Source organism: Notolabrus celidotus, chromosome 9, assembly GCF_009762535.1.
Source record: "Notolabrus celidotus isolate fNotCel1 chromosome 9, fNotCel1.pri, whole genome shotgun sequence".
In the NCBI taxonomy this organism is placed as follows: Eukaryota; Metazoa; Chordata; class Actinopteri; order Labriformes; family Labridae; genus Notolabrus; species Notolabrus celidotus.
The window spans coordinates 8,573,751-8,591,620 of NC_048280.1; the positions used below are offsets into that span (position 1 = coordinate 8,573,751).

At 40.4% G+C, this 17,870-nt stretch overlaps 2 protein-coding genes across 3 annotated transcripts; one reads left to right on the plus strand and one right to left on the minus strand.

Moving 5' to 3' along the window:
* Nucleotides 1-3,670: 3,670 nt before the first annotated feature.
* Nucleotides 3,671-17,696, minus strand: LOC117818514 (gamma-crystallin M3-like). Of its 2 annotated transcripts, none has more exons than XM_034691447.1 (3): nucleotides 17,665-17,696; nucleotides 4,084-4,326; nucleotides 3,671-3,972 (listed from the first exon to the last, which is right to left on the minus strand). In XM_034691447.1, the coding sequence occupies exons 2-3, from the start codon at nucleotides 4,258-4,260 to the stop codon at nucleotides 3,691-3,693; spliced, it is 459 nt and encodes a 152-aa protein (XP_034547338.1). In that variant the 5' UTR covers nucleotides 4,261-4,326; nucleotides 17,665-17,696; the 3' UTR covers nucleotides 3,671-3,690. The 2 variants fall into 2 exon arrangements, with proteins under 2 accessions (XP_034547338.1, XP_034547337.1); XM_034691446.1 differs by lacking the exon at nucleotides 17,665-17,696 and adding an exon at nucleotides 4,595-4,838.
* On the plus strand, nucleotides 7,494-15,927 carry inpp5e (inositol polyphosphate-5-phosphatase E). Its single transcript, XM_034691444.1, has 11 exons — nucleotides 7,494-7,623; nucleotides 8,948-9,816; nucleotides 11,996-12,119; nucleotides 12,220-12,317; nucleotides 12,406-12,530; nucleotides 12,693-12,812; nucleotides 13,073-13,180; nucleotides 13,645-13,806; nucleotides 13,903-14,018; nucleotides 14,131-14,267; nucleotides 14,725-15,927. The coding sequence occupies exons 2-11, from the start codon at nucleotides 9,017-9,019 to the stop codon at nucleotides 14,855-14,857; spliced, it is 1,923 nt and encodes a 640-aa protein (XP_034547335.1). The 5' UTR covers nucleotides 7,494-7,623; nucleotides 8,948-9,016; the 3' UTR covers nucleotides 14,858-15,927.
* Nucleotides 17,697-17,870: the final 174 nt, after the last annotated feature.

The window sequence follows — 17,870 nt, forward strand, 5'->3', positions numbered from 1 at the left end:
GGAGGAGATGTACATCCGTCTAGATCTCCTGTAGTCTGAGCCCGGCGTGGAGAATATTTGGGTGTAAAGGAAATTGAAAGAAACTGGAGAGATTGGGGAAAGAATGAGCAGCTGATTCTCTGTGAGATCAGCTAATTAATCTCAAATAATAATGTTCTTAAGTTGTTGTGCTGACATTATACACAGAGACTGTATTTGAAGATCTCTGTTAGGGTCGTATGTGCAGGTATATAGTGTGTAGATGTTTTTTATCATTAATTGGCTAGAGGGCTCAGAGGGAAGAACTAAATCTAATCCAAAAGTAGATACCAAAAGTATTTCGCAACCTTATTCCAATCAAAGAAGTTTTCAGAATTTGGGATACAATGAAACCTCTGCTCATGACTGATTGTAAGATAGAGTAATATCACGACAAAATGATTGTTGAGTAATCTCTGGAGGGTATGCGTACCCAGAATACTTCAACTTTTTTTACTTGGATAAAACTTCCCCAACTTTTGTGTTAATGCTGCACTAAACTAAAACTCAGACTCTCTGGGGCTCAGCATTAAACTTTAATCCATCTGTCCCACTTCAGAGCAATTTTCACGCTCTCAGAAGTCATAATCACCGACACAGGCGTTGACTTGGAAGTGTGTCCTTAGACAGTATCGGTCACAGCACTTTTTCAACACAATAAACCCACTATCTCTGTGTCGGACGCCAGGTCCCAGTCCATCTCCCCCTCATTAAGCATATGTCCCATTTTCCATTTCAGACGGGAGATAGCATAGAAGTGCACACAAAAGCACTATTTTTCAGGCCCTTCCGCTGATCTCGTCTGAAAGTCTAATGAGAGCGGATCAAATATAACTGACACCGAGGGGAGACAAAGGGAGACGTAGCCCTGGGTGAGGGATGAGGCGAGGCAGAACAATGGACCTGGATGTGCCGTCACTGCGGCGGTATGGAGCAGGACCAGTGAATGCAGATGATTCTGTAATGAGGGATTAAGTGGTGGATTAAGGGTCTTTATTAAGATGTTTCTGATCCTCATTAGGCTGAATCTCGTATCAGGGCATCGATTCCCCACTCACTCGCTGGATTGGCCGATCTCTGGAGGAAAAAGAGAGAGGAAAGAGAAAGAACAAGCGAGGAAGGAAGACAGAGAGGCATGTGCTTCCATAATCTCCCTTTAAAGCCTTACAAAAAAAATAGGCTGTATGAATAAATGTATATCTTTTTTGCACAAAGCAGTGATTTACACAGAAATCTGAAATCTGATTTTATTTCCATTTAAATACACTCTCTATTTTTAGGCACTAGAGTCAGAGCAAAAAGGATGTTGATTATATTCCCTTTCAAAGTTAATGTTGCAAACACATTAGAACTGCTGTATATATGTGCAAATATTGTTAATGGAGCAATAATATTGTCATGTTTCTGGATGTTTCAGGGGCGCATCCAGAGGAGTGGCCCAGGGTGGCACTACCCGCTGTGTGCGCACATATCCTGGCTGACCCTATTTTTTGTCAGTGCCTCACTTGAGCCATCCCTGTCAAAAAAGTCTGGACACACCCCTGAGTGGATGTGAGTTCAACATTTAGGCTATTTCATCATTTTTTTGTATACTCTGACTCCTGGGAAAACATCTATCTCTGGCCTTAATGCTCAGCTGTGTTCATCTGCTAGCTAGTAACTAAATGCCATCCCTGCTATTTGATGCTGAGCAGGTAGTGTACCATGTTTTTTTTGTTTGTTTGTTTATACAAGCCCTGTTTTTAAAAAAACTAACTATCCCAATAATGTTAACATAAGCATGCTAACAGGCTTGCAATGACAATGCTAACAAGAGATTAGCAGGTTTGATGCTTCACCATATTCACCCAATGGATGTAACATGTAAGGATGCTGTCGACAATATGCTGCAAAAACAGCCATTTCTATATATTTTCATTGCAAACATTCACATTGAGTGATACAGATGACTTTTAAATGAAAGCAGGATACAATTTTTTCCATAACACACTGTATCAAATAAAATCAGCTAAAGATAAGAAGTATGTATTGGTCCACACACAGATAGCACCAAAATAAACACAAACCAAAAGCCCTACAGGAGCTTTAAGTTTTTAATGTAAGTAGTATGATGGTGTGGGATGAAAAGTCCCACTAAAGTTTATCATCATCCTGGGTGTACATCAGTGTTTGTACAGAGTTTCCTAGAAATCTGTCCAAACATCTCAGTGTTTGAGATATTTTTAAGTTCATTATTAGGGTTTGCCAGTTGATTTTGTTACTCTGCATGCATGTGAGATAAATGTTAACATAAAAAAGATTAGACTCTTGCTGTGTATTTACCTGTGTGACTGCTCTGTTTTCGTGTCCCTGTAGAGAGGAGTACTGAAGGAAACAGACATTTAAGCAGAAACAAATCAAGACGCTCCAACCCCAATATTTACAACTCTGAACCAGACTGAGGCCAAATAGGATAAGTGTTAATGTAATCAGAATATCTCAGCTATTTCAATATTTATGTGACAATATCCGGATGTATTATGTGAGACTATAGACACAACTGTTTGAATTCCTCACAGAATCAGACTAAACTTCCTCCGTTTAATGAAACAATATCAGTTTACCCAAGCCTTATTAAAAACCAGGAGGTGGTATCTGTAGTGGTGAGAATCACAGTTTCTTAAGGAATGATGTGTGCTCAACCACCCTGCTTCTCACAATAGATAAAGGACTTGCTGTTTGTTATATAGATGGAATGACTTTGTCTAACTATCCAGACGAAATGAATACATTTAAGCGAGTCTAGGAACCTCTCTTGGCAGTGTTTCATACATAGACTGTATAATAAATGGACATAGTATCCGTGAGGTCACCCATTTGTTACTGAAGCCCTTACAGTCTAGGGTTTGAAGCCCATTGTCGGCAGTTGCCCTATTGGAAATGCTGAACTAAACCAAATATCTGTTGAGCTAGTGTGAGGTAAAGAGGCGGGCTTTGAGCCTTTTTGCTAACAGCTACAGGGTGCCTGCCTATCAATCAAGTCAGTCATGCTCTTATTTGGGCAAAACTCATAAGTTTAATATCTTCAAATATAACAGGTTATACAAAAGTTCACCTCTGTACAGTGTGTGCCATATTTTGAACCAGGCTGTAAACATATTTCTTCTTACTGTCAATACTGTCTTTTTGACTGGGTGTATAAGTGGTTTCTGGTGATTCTGCAGCCGACGCTCGATGAACTGCAGTTTTTAGCACTTCTGCACAAGCTTTATATTCTAAGACCAGAGGTTGCTGCTTGGTTTCATATCAAGCTGCATCTATAAAGATGATATATATGCCTGGTTGTAGGAGTTATCTGGTGTTTAACTTAAGACTTTCTGTGCCATTAATATCTACGTTAGCAATTTTGAAACATCATTTATGTAACCCTATAAGTTGGCAGCCGTGTTTCTGTTTGTGTTGTTGTTTTTTCACAATTAGTGTTATTTTTTCTTTCTATGGCATCAGCTGAGATTTGTAATTTCCTTGCATTGTTTTGTATATTAACATATTATGTCATATTAAAGTTTTATTGTTTAGCATCCCTTGTTTGTCAGAAGTATACCAGGTTGTGTGAAGGTGCAGATAGACCTTCAAAATGACACAAACACATCATCAGTGTAGGCTTAGATTCTTTTATTCATTGTAAGGAGTTTACTGGCAAGAGTCGGTGATACGCTTGATGCTCATGAACCTAACGCTGCTGCTGCCCATGTTCATGAAGTTCCTGTACTCGCCGGGCCTCATGTAGATCATCCTGCCTCTGAAGTTGGGCTGCTCGTACATCAGCCAGTGACCCTCCATCACGTTGGAAGACATGCACTGGGACATGCGGTAACGGTCCATGATGTTGTCACAGTCCTCCATCACCTCGTGCATCTGACCGCCGAAGTTCTCCCTCTCGTAGATCCTCATCCTGAAGGATCCCCTGTGCTGCTGTATAGAAGAAGAGAGGTGCGTTTAACTTTTAGACTTTCTTTTATCAGGAAAAACAGACACATTAGAGATGTCATGTAAAGAAGGCCTAAATGAGTAATGAGAGCTCACCATGGGGATCATACGGCAGGACCTGATGCAGTCGCTCATGCCCATCATGCTCATGTAGTCGGCGTACTCGCCCCTCCTCATGAAGTGCTGGTTACCCATGAAGTTGGTGCGGTCGTACACAATGAAGCAGCCTCTCTCCACCCTGCAGGAGTGGCACCTGTTCAGGTAGGAGGACATGTCGGGGCAGTCGCTGCTGCACTCATAAGAGCGACCCTGGAAGTTCCTCTCCTCGAAGAAGACAATCTGACAGAGAGAGAGGAAAGACTTTGGTTATCATGGTTGAGGTTACTGAGAGGAGCTAGCATTATTTATGTTCAAAGCTCAACTTTCTTTTGAGCAAAAACAGAAAATCCTTGAATGTTTCTAAATGCAGATTTAAGAGAAACTTTTGCAGGCCTAAAGCTTAATTTTTTTTAAATGATAGACCAACCAAAGCCTCAATTAGTTTGAAAAGTCCTTTTGCAGATTATCCTGTTAAATTGCAGTCACATTATAAAATTTGAGAGCTTACCCTGCTCATCATGTTCATTCCAGTGGAAGTCATCTTGTTGGTCAGTTGGTTGCTGCTGCTGTTGCTGCTGCTGTTGCTGCTGTTAGACTTGGTTCGAACTGTACCTTTCCCTGTTTAACCCTTTCCTTTTATACCTGCTCTAAAGACTGGTCCTTTTGTCTAAACCCCTGAGCCAGCAGCAGAGTCATAGAAATGCAGAGAATATGGCTCACTTTTTCAGGGGCCAGTGGGCTCACAAAGTCTTTCTCTCTGCGTGGGGGGGGGGGGGGGGGGGGGGGGGGGTCACAGAGCGGGTGAAAGGGTTAACAGTCATAGGTCACACCTTGACATTGTTCTTTCAGTGCGACGTAAACTCTTTTGTCATCAGCAACATTTTTTCTGTTCTTTGTTTCTTATCTTTATGTTGTTTGTAGAGTCACTTCAGCATATATCAGCATCTACCATCATGACTTAAATGATATAATCATGAGTCATTGTACAGGTTACCGTCCATTCTGACTTTAATGTCTTGATTTATGGTTAATGTGTCGTTAGTAAAATGTGCTTCACCATCAACCAGCTCCAGTAAAAATATATGTATGTGTTACGAATATAGGAGGCATTTGATGAGAAAATATGAAATATATTCTCAAGATTGATTTTTTTATGAGCTGAATAGATATTTTTAACTTTTTTATTTCGTTGGAATATTAATATTACCTGAAGTCATGTCAGAAACGTACAGGTTGTGTTAGTTTTGTCGACCCCTATGGCAAAACATGATAAATTCAATCTTTGATGATTTTATCTTGTGCGTGGAACAGTGATCATCTCTGACAAAAATATTCTTCCCTTTCATTGTTATGGTCTAATGTGTAACTCAAATTAAATCCTTGGCTTAGAAATGTAAAAAAAAAATCAGCAACACGCTGTAAATTCCTAACAGGAGCTTTAACTTTCTTTGTGTATTTTACACACAACAGAGGGGTAACCTGCAGTTTCTAGGTCTTATGTCACGGCATATACACCACTCAAGGGTTTGTCTCTCCGTACCTTTTTGACTTGTAGAATTGAATGAGATGATACTTGTTTTATAACCTTAGATTTGATGCAATCAATAAACATCTGATCAAGATCTTGGTAATGTTAAAATGTTTATCTTTGAACATTCAACCTCCCTGTTTTTCTAAAATTATTCAAACTGTTACTTTTTAGAAGCAAGGTATTAATCTGTCATTCAGTCATTCTTTATCTACAACAACAACAATTTACAACAAATTTTATATCAAAATACTCTGCATAAAACACAGGTTTTTTGTTATATTACTTCCAGAGAATCAACATTTATTCATTCACCATGAGCAAAGCACTACAGTTAGCATTAACCTTCATCCTATCTGCTGGGACTATGGTGAAATATAGAATGAGACATAGTGGGTGTACTGATTGGGTGGTAATAAGTTTCATTTCATTTCATTTTAATTTGATGCTCAGACCATGATCACATGGTATGGAGCCGCAAAACATAAATTACAAATAACAAAACAATTTAATGATGGCACACGGCATGGTTGAAGTACAGTAGATCTTACTTAAACAATGGAAGGACATTCTTCAGAAAAGCTCCTAATTTACAGATACGTTTTGGCTTATCTGATTGCAAAAATAGAATTAATTTAAACACAGAGGGACGTTGAAAATAATACCTGGGTATGAACCTCTCTCTATTACTCAGAATGCTTGTGTTCCTGCACTCAAACAAAATATGGTACTCATCGCACACACGATTATCATGATTAGGTTACAAATCCTATCTTTTCTATCCAGGCCTTTATACCTTCCGGTGACCTAGGGGATCCTGGTGTTATTTGTTCTAAAATTACAGATAGCCTGTCTATACTTCTGGTTTTCAGATAACAAATATTTTTCTAGTTTTACATCTTGTTTAAATTGTACATGATGTCATTTTATCCAGTTCACCTTGCCACTTTTGTAGAAACTGATCTTTAAGCCTCTGTTCAACAGTTAGTCTAAGCCAGTTTATGTTGTTACACTGCTGTGTGATCCAGAGGTAAGCCAGACCACAGTCATCCAGTATCTGCTTAACCTTTAAAACCCATGGTGATGCATAGGCACCTGTGGTGTGCAGGTTAAGCAGATAATTATACGTAATACGGTTTAACTTACTTTCTTTACCTGTGATAAACCTCCCCCAGTAGCCAATCATTATTTTGTTAACTGCAATACTCAGTGGGTATCTTCCCAGCTCGCCATACACCATGTTATTGCAGGTTGTCATTTTAACTTTTAAGGTATACTTCAGAAATTTAAGTTATATGGAAAATCAAATTTCTCAGCAATGATAAAATCAAGTATGGCTGATTATATTTTTAATACAATCAACAAAATGAGTCAATTTCAAAACACAAAATGCTAGAAAAAAGATACAATATTTTTCAAAATTATGGTTAGTAATAACCTTCACGGAAAATACAAAACAGTCATTCAGATACGTATAGAATAATTTGTTACAGGTTTTAGCTCTAATGTCTACACACGTGTTGGTAGTCTCAGTTTTATTATTATATTCATCCACTAAAATTTGCACTCTGGCTTAGGCTAATTAATTAATTTATATCTTAAAAGTACTTCTATACCTTTCTTTGTACAAATAGTATTTGTATTTTTATTTAGAATTATTAAGGTTATATATATATATTGTCCTTACTGTCTTGTTGTTAAAGAGTGTTCCATTAACTTCGTCAAGTTCCTTGTGTGTGCATGCTCACTTGGCAATAAAGCCTTCTTGAATCTTGATTCTTGATTCTTGATTCTCGATTCTCGATTCTTGGCATAGACTGTGATTCTTGGTTGGTATGTTGTAGTACCTCCCTCCCAGCACACGGGGGCGCTGTGACAGACGCTCTCCTCTCTGTAGTGACTCTCTTGTCTTGGTAACAGCGCGTGTTGTCAAACGTTGCTAAGGAAGTAGTGAAGCTAACGGTACTTTTAAATGATCCTCCCTTGGACCAAACTACAGAACACGAAAGGTAACTTTACTTCAACGTGATAACGCTGAAATAAAAAGAACAAAACCGGCTCTTATAATGTCTCCTGTTTGTTAATAAGGTCTGATAAACTGTTGTTTCAGATGTTAGCTCAGCTAGCTTGTTTTTAGCTAAGTGTTTTGCAACAAGGCATGTTTATAAAGTCAGACGATGTTATCTATATGTGTGCAGTTAGTGAGCAGAAGTCACAATGTTCATGTTTAGAGACTTTTGGAGCGAATATACAGCATTTACTGTGATATTTCAGCTTAATCTGCTATCTATGGCTAACAATCACCTCACGATGCTTGTATTTATTATGACAGCATCTTAAATGAGAAGTCCCAGAGGTATCATTTACTCATGTTACTGGTTTTAGATATGTTTCATGATGCTCGTTTAACTCGTTGAGTCTTCAGAGGCTGATGTAAAAGAGGATTTAATTAGACTTTAAAAAAAACAAACCCTCTCTATATGTCTGAACAAATCAAATCAACTTTATCTATATAGCACTTTACACACAACACAGTTGATCCAAAGTGCTTTACAACAGAAAATGAAGAAAACAGAGAGAAAATGAATTAAAAAAAACCCCACACAAACGGAGGAAGAGAGAGGGAAAGAAGAGTGGTAAGAGAGCAATAATGACAAGAAATAAAATGAACAGTGCAGTGACTATCTGAGCCAGTGTGGTTCGGGTCAGTTAAAAGCTAATGAATAAAAGTGTGTTTTGAGATGACTTTTAAAAGTCTCAACAGAGGGGGAGGACTGGATGGTGGGGGGAAGAGAATTCCAAAGAGAAGGCCCTGTCCCCATATCTCTTTGTCCTTGATGTTCGGACAGACAGGACATTTTGGTGTGATGATCTGAGAGCTCTGACAGAGTGATAAGGAGACAGGAGTTCTGATATGCAAGAGGGGGCCAAACCATGAAGTGCTTTATAAACAAACAGAAGGATTTTGAAATGAATTCTGTAGCTGACTGGAAGCCAGTGTAGGGAGGCAAGAATAGGTGTTATGTAGTCTCTCTTTTTTGAACTTGTCAGGATCCTGGCTGCTGCATTTTGAACTATTTGAAGGCAGGATGATGAGGATTGAGTGATGCCAAAGTACAAGGAGTTACAGTAATGTGTGATGATATGAAGGCGTGGGTAACTTTTTCCAGGTCTGAGCTGCTTAATATTGATTTGAGTGTGGAGATGGTGCGGAGCTGCATGTAATGTTTTTTTTACTACCGGATTTATCTGTTTGTTAAATTTTAGCCCTGACTCCAAACTCATTGATGTTCAGTGTTTTACACATTTCTTCTCTCCTCCTTGTGTGTTCAGGTGTATGACATATAATAATGAGAAAACTCCATCCACCTGACAACAGCTGGTGTCACACAGGAGAAGAGGATGGCTGAGAATGAAGAGGACAGTCTCTGTCAGTCCTGTGAGGCTCCTGGTAAAGGAGACTCAGTTGTCAATGACAGCCAGGCACTTAAGACTCTGTTTATACCCGCCAAACCCAGCAGGGAACACAAAGATGCCCTCAAACTCAGTGCCACAAACAAAGAGGCAGACAGCAGTCCATATCAGCCTCGACCACCCCCACGAACCCGGCTGTCCAGCAAAAGTGGCTCCGTGGAGGAGACCGTGAGAGCCAGGAGGCTTAAGAACAGCCAGGAGAGCCTGAGTGACCCGACTGAGACTGGCTCTTCCACGGACTCACTCAAAGAGGACCAAACAGCTCCTGCTCCAGGTGGGTTAGTCCTCAGAGGTGCTTCCACCATCAGGAATAACCAGAATTCCAGCGTGAGACCGGTCTCTGCTGTTATGAGAGGATCCCCAGTCTTCCGAGACAGAGGAAGCAGTCTCTCGGAGTATGAAAGGAGGCCCACAAGCCCGCAGAGCGACACCACAGACCACCAAGTGAGGTCCACCAAGATGCGCCTGTCTCCGGTGCAACCCACGGGGCCCCTGCCGGCTCTGGAGAAGAGCTTTGCATCGGCCACTTTGAGGGCAGCTAATAGGATTGACAGGGATTGTTTGGATTATGCGGTGCTCGCCAGAGAGAAGCACGGGGAGAGACTCCACAGGAACCTGAGCGACAGCCGGCTTCTGGAGAACATGGGGTCGGATAGCGCCTCTGTCAACTCCATGAGGTCCACCTACAGCGTGCTCAGCCCCATCAGGCCCCAGGATGTGAGGAACAGGTACAGTTAGCCGAGCCGACCATGTAGATGATGTGTTTGGACTGTCGTCGTCCTCAGGCTCTTTGTGAGGTGTAATAACACTTTCTGGTGTCAGAAGTCTATTAGAAAGAAGCCGGTCTCCTTTAATGGATCTGAGCTCCTGATTTGGATGTGGGCCAGTGACAAAACTAAACAAGTCTGATGTACAGTAGATCTGGATGTGAATATTTGAGTGATTGGTACTAATAATGCAGTGTCCATAGAATCCTGAAGGCTTACTGAGTTAATATGACGTCAGTCTGATCTGTGTTCAGACTTTAACTATCCTCATTCTGAGAGAAAGGAGTTGCTCAGCACAGGCACCGCACCAGATTTAGGTACAGTACCTTATATCCACTTTAAGCTTTCTCTGTAATGAGCGTGCTTTCTGCTTGGAGCTGATTAACATGGTGTATCTGGCTGTTGCTTTACTGCCAGGAGGAAGTTAGGTGCCCAGAGGAGATATTTTTGCATTACAGCTATTGGTAGGAGGGGAGCCAAATAATGTGTCTTAGAGTATTGTGTTGGTTTTTCTTTTTAAAGATATATTCGGTGGCCCTGAAGGACAAAACAAATTTAAAAAAGATGAAACACTTTTACAAAGTTGGAGACAATTTTACAAACTTTTACTTTTACCATTGAAGCCTGATTTATACTTCTGCGTCTCCCCTACACAGCAGGGGCTGACGTAGACACGAGCACCACATACTTCTGCGTTGATGTGTCCGTGTCACGCAGCAATTCTCCGCCGGAACGCTTGAGGACAGTGCGGTCTCTCTGATAGCCAGTCACCTGCTTCCGGCCCAGTGATTCCACAGCGATTGAGAGCGTGTTATGTTAATCCACAGCTGATACATGCTGCTGTTTATCATACAGACATAATTACGTGAAGAATAGAGGGAAACACGATGCCACCGAGCGGACCAATCACAGGGCTTGCGGTCCGCGTCGATTCTACGCATAGTTACATTTTGGAGGAGGTGCACGTCAGCTACATGCGTAGGCCTCTGCGTAGGTACGGGAGCTACGCGGACCTACGGCGTAGGCTACGCTGTCGATTTGACGCAGAAGTATAATTCAGCCTTAAGTCTGACTCCTTTAAGCCTGACTCCATTTAGCCTGAGGATATGTGGTCTGAGGCCGTTTCATCTGAATTCTGACACATGATGAAGGTTTGGCGGAGACATGACGCTTTTTCATCTAAGGTCAGACACCTCATTCTGAGGCTCGATGATATATGAACCATGTCGCTCCGTTTGGTTTCTCTCCATCAAAACAAACAAAATGACCCCTCACTCGATCACTTCCGGATCACTTCCGGTATTTGGAACATTCCCTTTCCGTAAAAATGAAATGTGAATTTGTTTCTGCCTTGGCAAAAGTGTTTTGCTGATGTAATTTTGTTTTATAAAATGTAAAAATGTTTTCCAAAATGTAAAAATGTTATCCAAAATGTAAATTTGTCTCCAACTTTGTCAAGGTGTTTCATCTTTTGTAAATTTGTTTTGTCCTTCAAGGCCACCGTATATCTTTAAAAAGAACTCTTTATACCCTATGATCTTAAACCAACACAATAATCTAAGACCCATTATTTGGCTCCCCTCCTATCAATAGCTGCAATGAAAAAATATCTGTCAATATTTGTCCTTCAGGGCCACCATAAAGATATGATGATGTCTGAAGATGTAGGTTTCGGTAGATGAGAAGCAGAGACTGTATAAAACATGGATATATTCACAGGCAGGTCATCCACTGGTTTTTGAGGTGTTATGAAGCTCAAAGATGGCTGTCACCATATTGGAAATGCTGACTCCAACGAACAAAACACTAATGTAGAAACCAGCATAGAGGTGTAACTGAGGGCTGTCAGTCAAATCTGCAAAATATGCAAGATTATGCTTCAATTTAGTTTTGATGATGACAAAATGAATGAGTTTTAAAGCATTCCCTGTTGTCACAGGTAAAGAAATTAGATAGAGAGACTAAAACTCCATTTGTGCCAGGCTGTAAACATCTTTAATGAAATTTAAAAAAATTGGCATTTTAATGTGGAGGTTGCTGATTGACCAGAAGAAGGATTAAACATTGCATTCTCTTACATTCAATGAATTCTGCAAGCCTGTCTAAAGATGTATCTTATCATCTTCTCTGGGTTTTTCAGGAGCTTCCTGGAGGGCAGCGTGCTGGGAAGCGGGGCTCTGCTTGGGGCCGAGGAGCTGGAGCGCTACTTCCCAGACAGAAGGGTGGGCATCTTCATAGCCACTTGGAACATGCAGGGAGAGAAGGTAAGGGGACTCAGGATGTCGTAGCTTCTCTCAGACAACTCACTGCCTGCACAAGTCCACGCACTAACTGAGCTGTGATCGTTTTCTGTCTCTGTTTCAGGGGCTTCCATCCAACTTAGATGATCTCCTCCTTCCAACAGACTCTGAATTTGCACAAGATTTTTACGTCATCGGGGTTCAGGAGGGATGTCCCGACAGGTTTGCATGATTGTAGCGTGGATCATTGAATAAAAGCTATGACTGATCACTCCCTTACACTGCCTTTTATGTGACTGTGTGTGCGCAGGAGGGAGTGGGAGATCCGTCTTCAGGAGACTCTGGGACCTTACTACGTCATGCTGTACGCAGCAGCACACGGTGTTTTGTATCTCAATGTGTTCATCAGAAGAGACCTCATCTGGTTCTGCTCAGGTTAGCCACACTACAGGAAGAAGACATCCGTTTGATGCTTTCCAAGCTTTTCAATCTTCTATCATTTTTACTTTCATCATTCCTGTTCAAAAGAAGCTGCCAGCTGAAGGACGTGGTGTAATAATTCTTGATAGTACATCACAAATTTGTTTGGTTCAACAGAGGTGGAACACGCCACAGTCACAACCAGGATCATCTCTCAGATCAAGACCAAAGGGGCTGTGGGATTGGCCTTTACCTTTTTCGGCACCTCTTTCCTCTTCATCACCTCCCATTTCACCTGTGAGTAGGAGGTTTCCCAAGAAGTCAGGGACCAGAGCAGTGATACATCATATGGACCGTCTCATTTACTCTACATTTAAGAGTTAGACAGGAAATTTTCCTCCTCGTGGGTTTACTTTAAGAGAGATATGCATCAGTTACATCATATAAGAAAACATTTTTTAATCTGCTTTTAGTGTTACATACTGCAAACAAGCATTTAACCCTTTCTGTGTTGACAGGCCGCCTCACGTTTCTAATGTATGATTCTGTTTTTCCAGCTGGTGATGCCAAAGTTTACGAGAGAATACTTGACTACAACAAGATCGTCGAGGCGCTAGCTCTTCCAAAAGGCCTGCCAGACACAAACCCGTACCGCTCCACAACGTGTAAGACTCTTATGTAACTTTGTGTGAAAGGTGTGGAATAACAAACATAAGGATGTTGGTATTTTTTTATGTAATGAGATCAAACCTTTACAGATCGGTTAGCTTCATATTCTATGTTGATATATTACCCTTCTCCAGTGCAAAGCGTCCCGTCAATGGTACATGTTGTATTTCACCTTTTAAAGACATTTTATAAAGACAATGCAATTGTAAAAGTTCCTTACCTGGATTCATGCACATTCACAAATTATTTTTAGCCTGGCACTGTTTGCACATACCCTGACTTAATAATAAAAAACAGCTTTTATTGGTTTTGGTTTCTTTTTCCCAGCTTTGGTCCTTATAATGAGTGTAAAATAAAATGTACATTCACCAACGTACATTAGAATACTTAGTTGGGATTGCATCCTTGATGTTTTTAAATAAAGGCTTAAATACTCAAAGAATGTCACTTATTATTGCAGCTGATGTCACCACAAGATTCGACCAGGTCTTCTGGTTCGGAGATTTTAACTTTCGAATAAGTAAGGACCGCGTTGATGTGGAGACCCTCATAAACCGCACAGTAGGAGGGGACATGGGCCCTCTATTGGAGCACGACCAGCTCTCCAAGGAAATCAAAGAAGGTATTGCTTGCACAGAGTTAAACGTTCAACATTACGTTTAATGGTTTCATATAAAATGTTATTTTGGAACTGATTGAATGTGCTGCTTCTCTTCAGGCTCCATTTTTAAAGGCTTCCATGAGGCACCGATACACTTCTGCCCCACGTACAAGTTTGACATCGGCTGTGATATCTACGACACTACTTCTAAACAGAGAACTCCTTCATACACAGTAAGGACAAAATCGTCCCCCAAATAAGCCAAATAACTACGCTGTAATCTAATCAGCGCTGATGAAGTCATCATCTTGAATGATCAACATGCTTTGTTGTGTGTGTTCACAGGACAGGATCTTGTTCAGGAACAGGCAGGCAGATGACATAAAAGTGGTAAAATACACCAGCTGCTCCAGTATCAAGACTTCAGACCATCGGCCCGTCATCGGTGTCTTCCAGGTCAAAGTCAGGCCGGGCAGAGATAAGTAAGTCCCACTGCTATTAATAAAATCTGTTGAAGGGCTGGTGTGTAAGTTATCGGGAAAGAGATTGGATGAGATATACATAAGCATGTTTGTATTATTGTAAAAGAAGAGCCGTCGTATTGTGTTACCCTGCAGAAAGCATGCAAAAAGTACAAACACTGGCTGTAGTGAGGGCCTCCAGCAGGGGGCCTCTAAAGGGCCTGTTAATTTGGCAGCAACCAGGAGGGTTAGATCTTGCAGAATATAAAGAATTGCTTGCGATTGTAGCTATCTTAGTAAATATTGGGTATTAGAAATATCTGATGTTTGCATGTATGTTGCATTTATAATTAAGCAGAGCTTTAGTAATCATATTTTTACTGGACTCTCATTGCCTTGACTTTAAATGTTAAAATCTGTCTCATTATTTCAGCCCATTCTGAGTATTTTGTGCTACATTTGTGTTCCTGTTGTTCAGCATTCCACTAGGTGCAGGCCAGTTTGACCGAGGCCTGTATTTGGAGGGTATAAGGAGGAGGATCACCAGGGAGCTGAAGAGGAGAGAGGCCATGAAGAACCAAAGTAGCAGCACCATCTGCACCATCTCTTGAAACCCTTCAAATGAACTCAGGTCCAGCAGAGTGGACTGGATGAAATTGTGCCAGAAACTAGAATGTAAAACCAGGGTGGACAGGAAAGCACCAAAGGGAAACCAGGGTTATCTTATGGACAGTACTGGACGCAGTAGGTGAGCAGGGTGCGCCCTCTGTTGGGCATTATTGGGAACTTTGTATGTGTGAGAGAGTTGTGGTGGAAGTGGCTGGCTGAACTTGAGGGCAGGGACCTTAAGGTCAGGCAGATTTGTAGACGCAGCAGTCTGCTCTTTATTTATTCAGCCCCCTCTACTCAAACAGGAGTGGGAGGGGGGCTGTCGTGGCTTACTCTTCAGTTACATGCTCCTGTGTGGACTGATCTAACCTTTAAAGCCTCTGTGGAACTGCATTCATTTTCTTCTTTGTTTTTTGAGACGTTTAAAAACCATCATGAACCACACTTTTACATGTTTTCCTGAATACTACACCAGTGGTTCAAATGCCTTGTTAACCTTTCCTCCATCAGCTTACTGAACATTATTACGTTGCACTTTGTAATGCCACACAGATGTCTGCCAATGATTGATTTTAACTTGAATTTAAGTTCTAACCTGAATTTTTCCAAAATAGATTCAGGAGTATGAATGAAGAAGGGTGCTTTGGATCAAATAGAGAATCAAGAGCACACCAGTGATAAACATCACAGTCAGGAGATTGTTTCTACTTGTTAAATGCTACTGTTGAATTTCAGGGATATCAAATGTATTTTTAAATAACTATCATATAACACAAGTTATACTGTTAACTTCTGTCACTACTTTTCTCTTATTAGGCCAAGTGATTCCAACAGACTGTAACTCAATGCCTTACCTCTCGTTTCATTGCTGTGTAACCTCATACATACTCAACTGTAAACTATGTACTGTATGTGACACACTAACAGCACTTGCATTCCCAGCATGAAGAAGAGTATAGTCTGCTCTAACTAAGTGCCTGTGAGTCTTCTTTTTTTGTTCAGGGCCTCTAATCTTAATCCAAGTCTTTTTATATGTCAATTTACATCCTTTAATAAATGTTTATAAAAACAATTATTTGCTGGTTGAATTTTTGTTCCATACCCTGAAAAGCAAAGGCTTTAAAATATATACTTTTATTCATTGAAGTAATTACATTTAGCTGTCTGTTTACAGGTGTTACAAGCCATATTTACTGTAGTATGTATACACAGAGGTGTTTAAGAAAAGTTTCTCATTGTAAAGCAGAAATCTAATTCGCACTAATGAGTCCTAAAGAAAAAGTGCATCTTGGGGACCATCACTCAGGGTGCAGCATCACTGTAATGTAACTTTGTAGTATTTATCGTTAGGATAACATTAGCCAATGTTTTAAAGAGAATATGGACCGAACAGCTATCCTGACTTTCACCAACATGTGTAGGTCGTTTTGTTTACCATACATCAACCAAATTACTAACGACGTTTCGACATATATGAGATGATCGCTTGCAGGTCAGGCGATGGGCCAGCTACTTCCTGGACTTTTGCTTAGCTGCTTGGCAATTAAAGTCGACACAGGATTGATAACCATCTGATTTAAGCTATATCCGTTTTTACATTCAGCGTTTCATAAGGTTCAAACAAATCTTAAATTCATTTGTGAGTTATAGAGGGGTTTGTCGGGGTTGTTGTTGTTAACAGTCTCCGTGGTAACTTAAGCTAAGCAAACGTGTAACTGTGTGTAAATTAGCTCCATATTTAACAGACATATTCAAATATCATACTAGTCTCCCTGTTTAACTCTCCAGCAAGGAATAGTTTCCCCTCTGTCAAACTTTTGCTTTTTAAGTACCATTCAATTTCAAGGGCTTCAACAAAGTCGGAATAGAACACAAAATAACAAGAGTCATTTGCAAAAAAAAATATCTCTTTTAAAATTTTTCAAAAAACATATTTCTTTCTAATATAGATTTTTAATAAAGTTACATATTTAAGAAAACTCTTATTAGTAATGTAATCTTGACTTAGTCAAAGCCACCCAACTTCAATTGATTGATAATACCTAAAGCTACTAATAGAAAAAATATGTTTTCTGAAACATTTCTTTAATTTTTTTAAAAGTGAGCTATCTGTTTTTGCAAATGAACTCTCTCTTTCCCAAACATTGAAGACACAGGTCATTAAAAAAAACAACACGATATCAGGTTTGTGAACCAAAACAATTTGAGATGAGGTTTTAATATTTATCTAGCAGTGTTAGTGTTGTTGTCTCCTGTGCCGTGTTTTGTATGTACCCAGTTTCCGGTCAGGCACAAGAAAGATGAGAGCTTTTCTTTTTGAGGACAAAGATTTAATATTGGACTAGGGATGTACATTTTAAGTATTTTCCGTGATCGATTTTTGGAAATGTTAACGATCAATTATCGATTAATTGATTTAAAAAAACATTATTATTCTTACGTCAAAAACAATGCCAAATATGTTGTTTTACCCCTAAATTTTATTTTCTACAGCAACAAAATGCATATAACTGACGGGATTGAATACGGGCACACGTTTGACACGCAGAATATCAACGATCAGGCTCATTAAAATATTCTCCGCGGACATAATCTTATAAAGTGAAGGCTCATAATACTAACAGAAAAGTACTTCAGACTCACAGTGTCCAGTTTTCTGTCTACTCGTTCTTATTGAGAAAAATAATCATGTGTATTCGGTCAGGTGTCAGCCGGGAGCGCAACCGGGTCATAATCAGTCCCGCTGGAGAAAAGCTCAGACGGCTCTGATGTTGCTGGTCTGTAAACGTAGCGTACCAGAATTTCCCACCTGTCTGTTGCCTTCGTATCCAAAGGTGGGAAATCTCCTGTTTAAAGCTGTCAACCTTCGTGTCCGTGTTGTTGTTGGCAGCAGTTTTGTATTGATCCTCTTTTAAAAAGCGCACGTGGAGACCTGACGCACAGCCGCAGCCGCCAGCTGAGCGTCTCCGCTGTGCGCAACACCTTTGCCAGCTGATTCACATCGAAACATGCTTT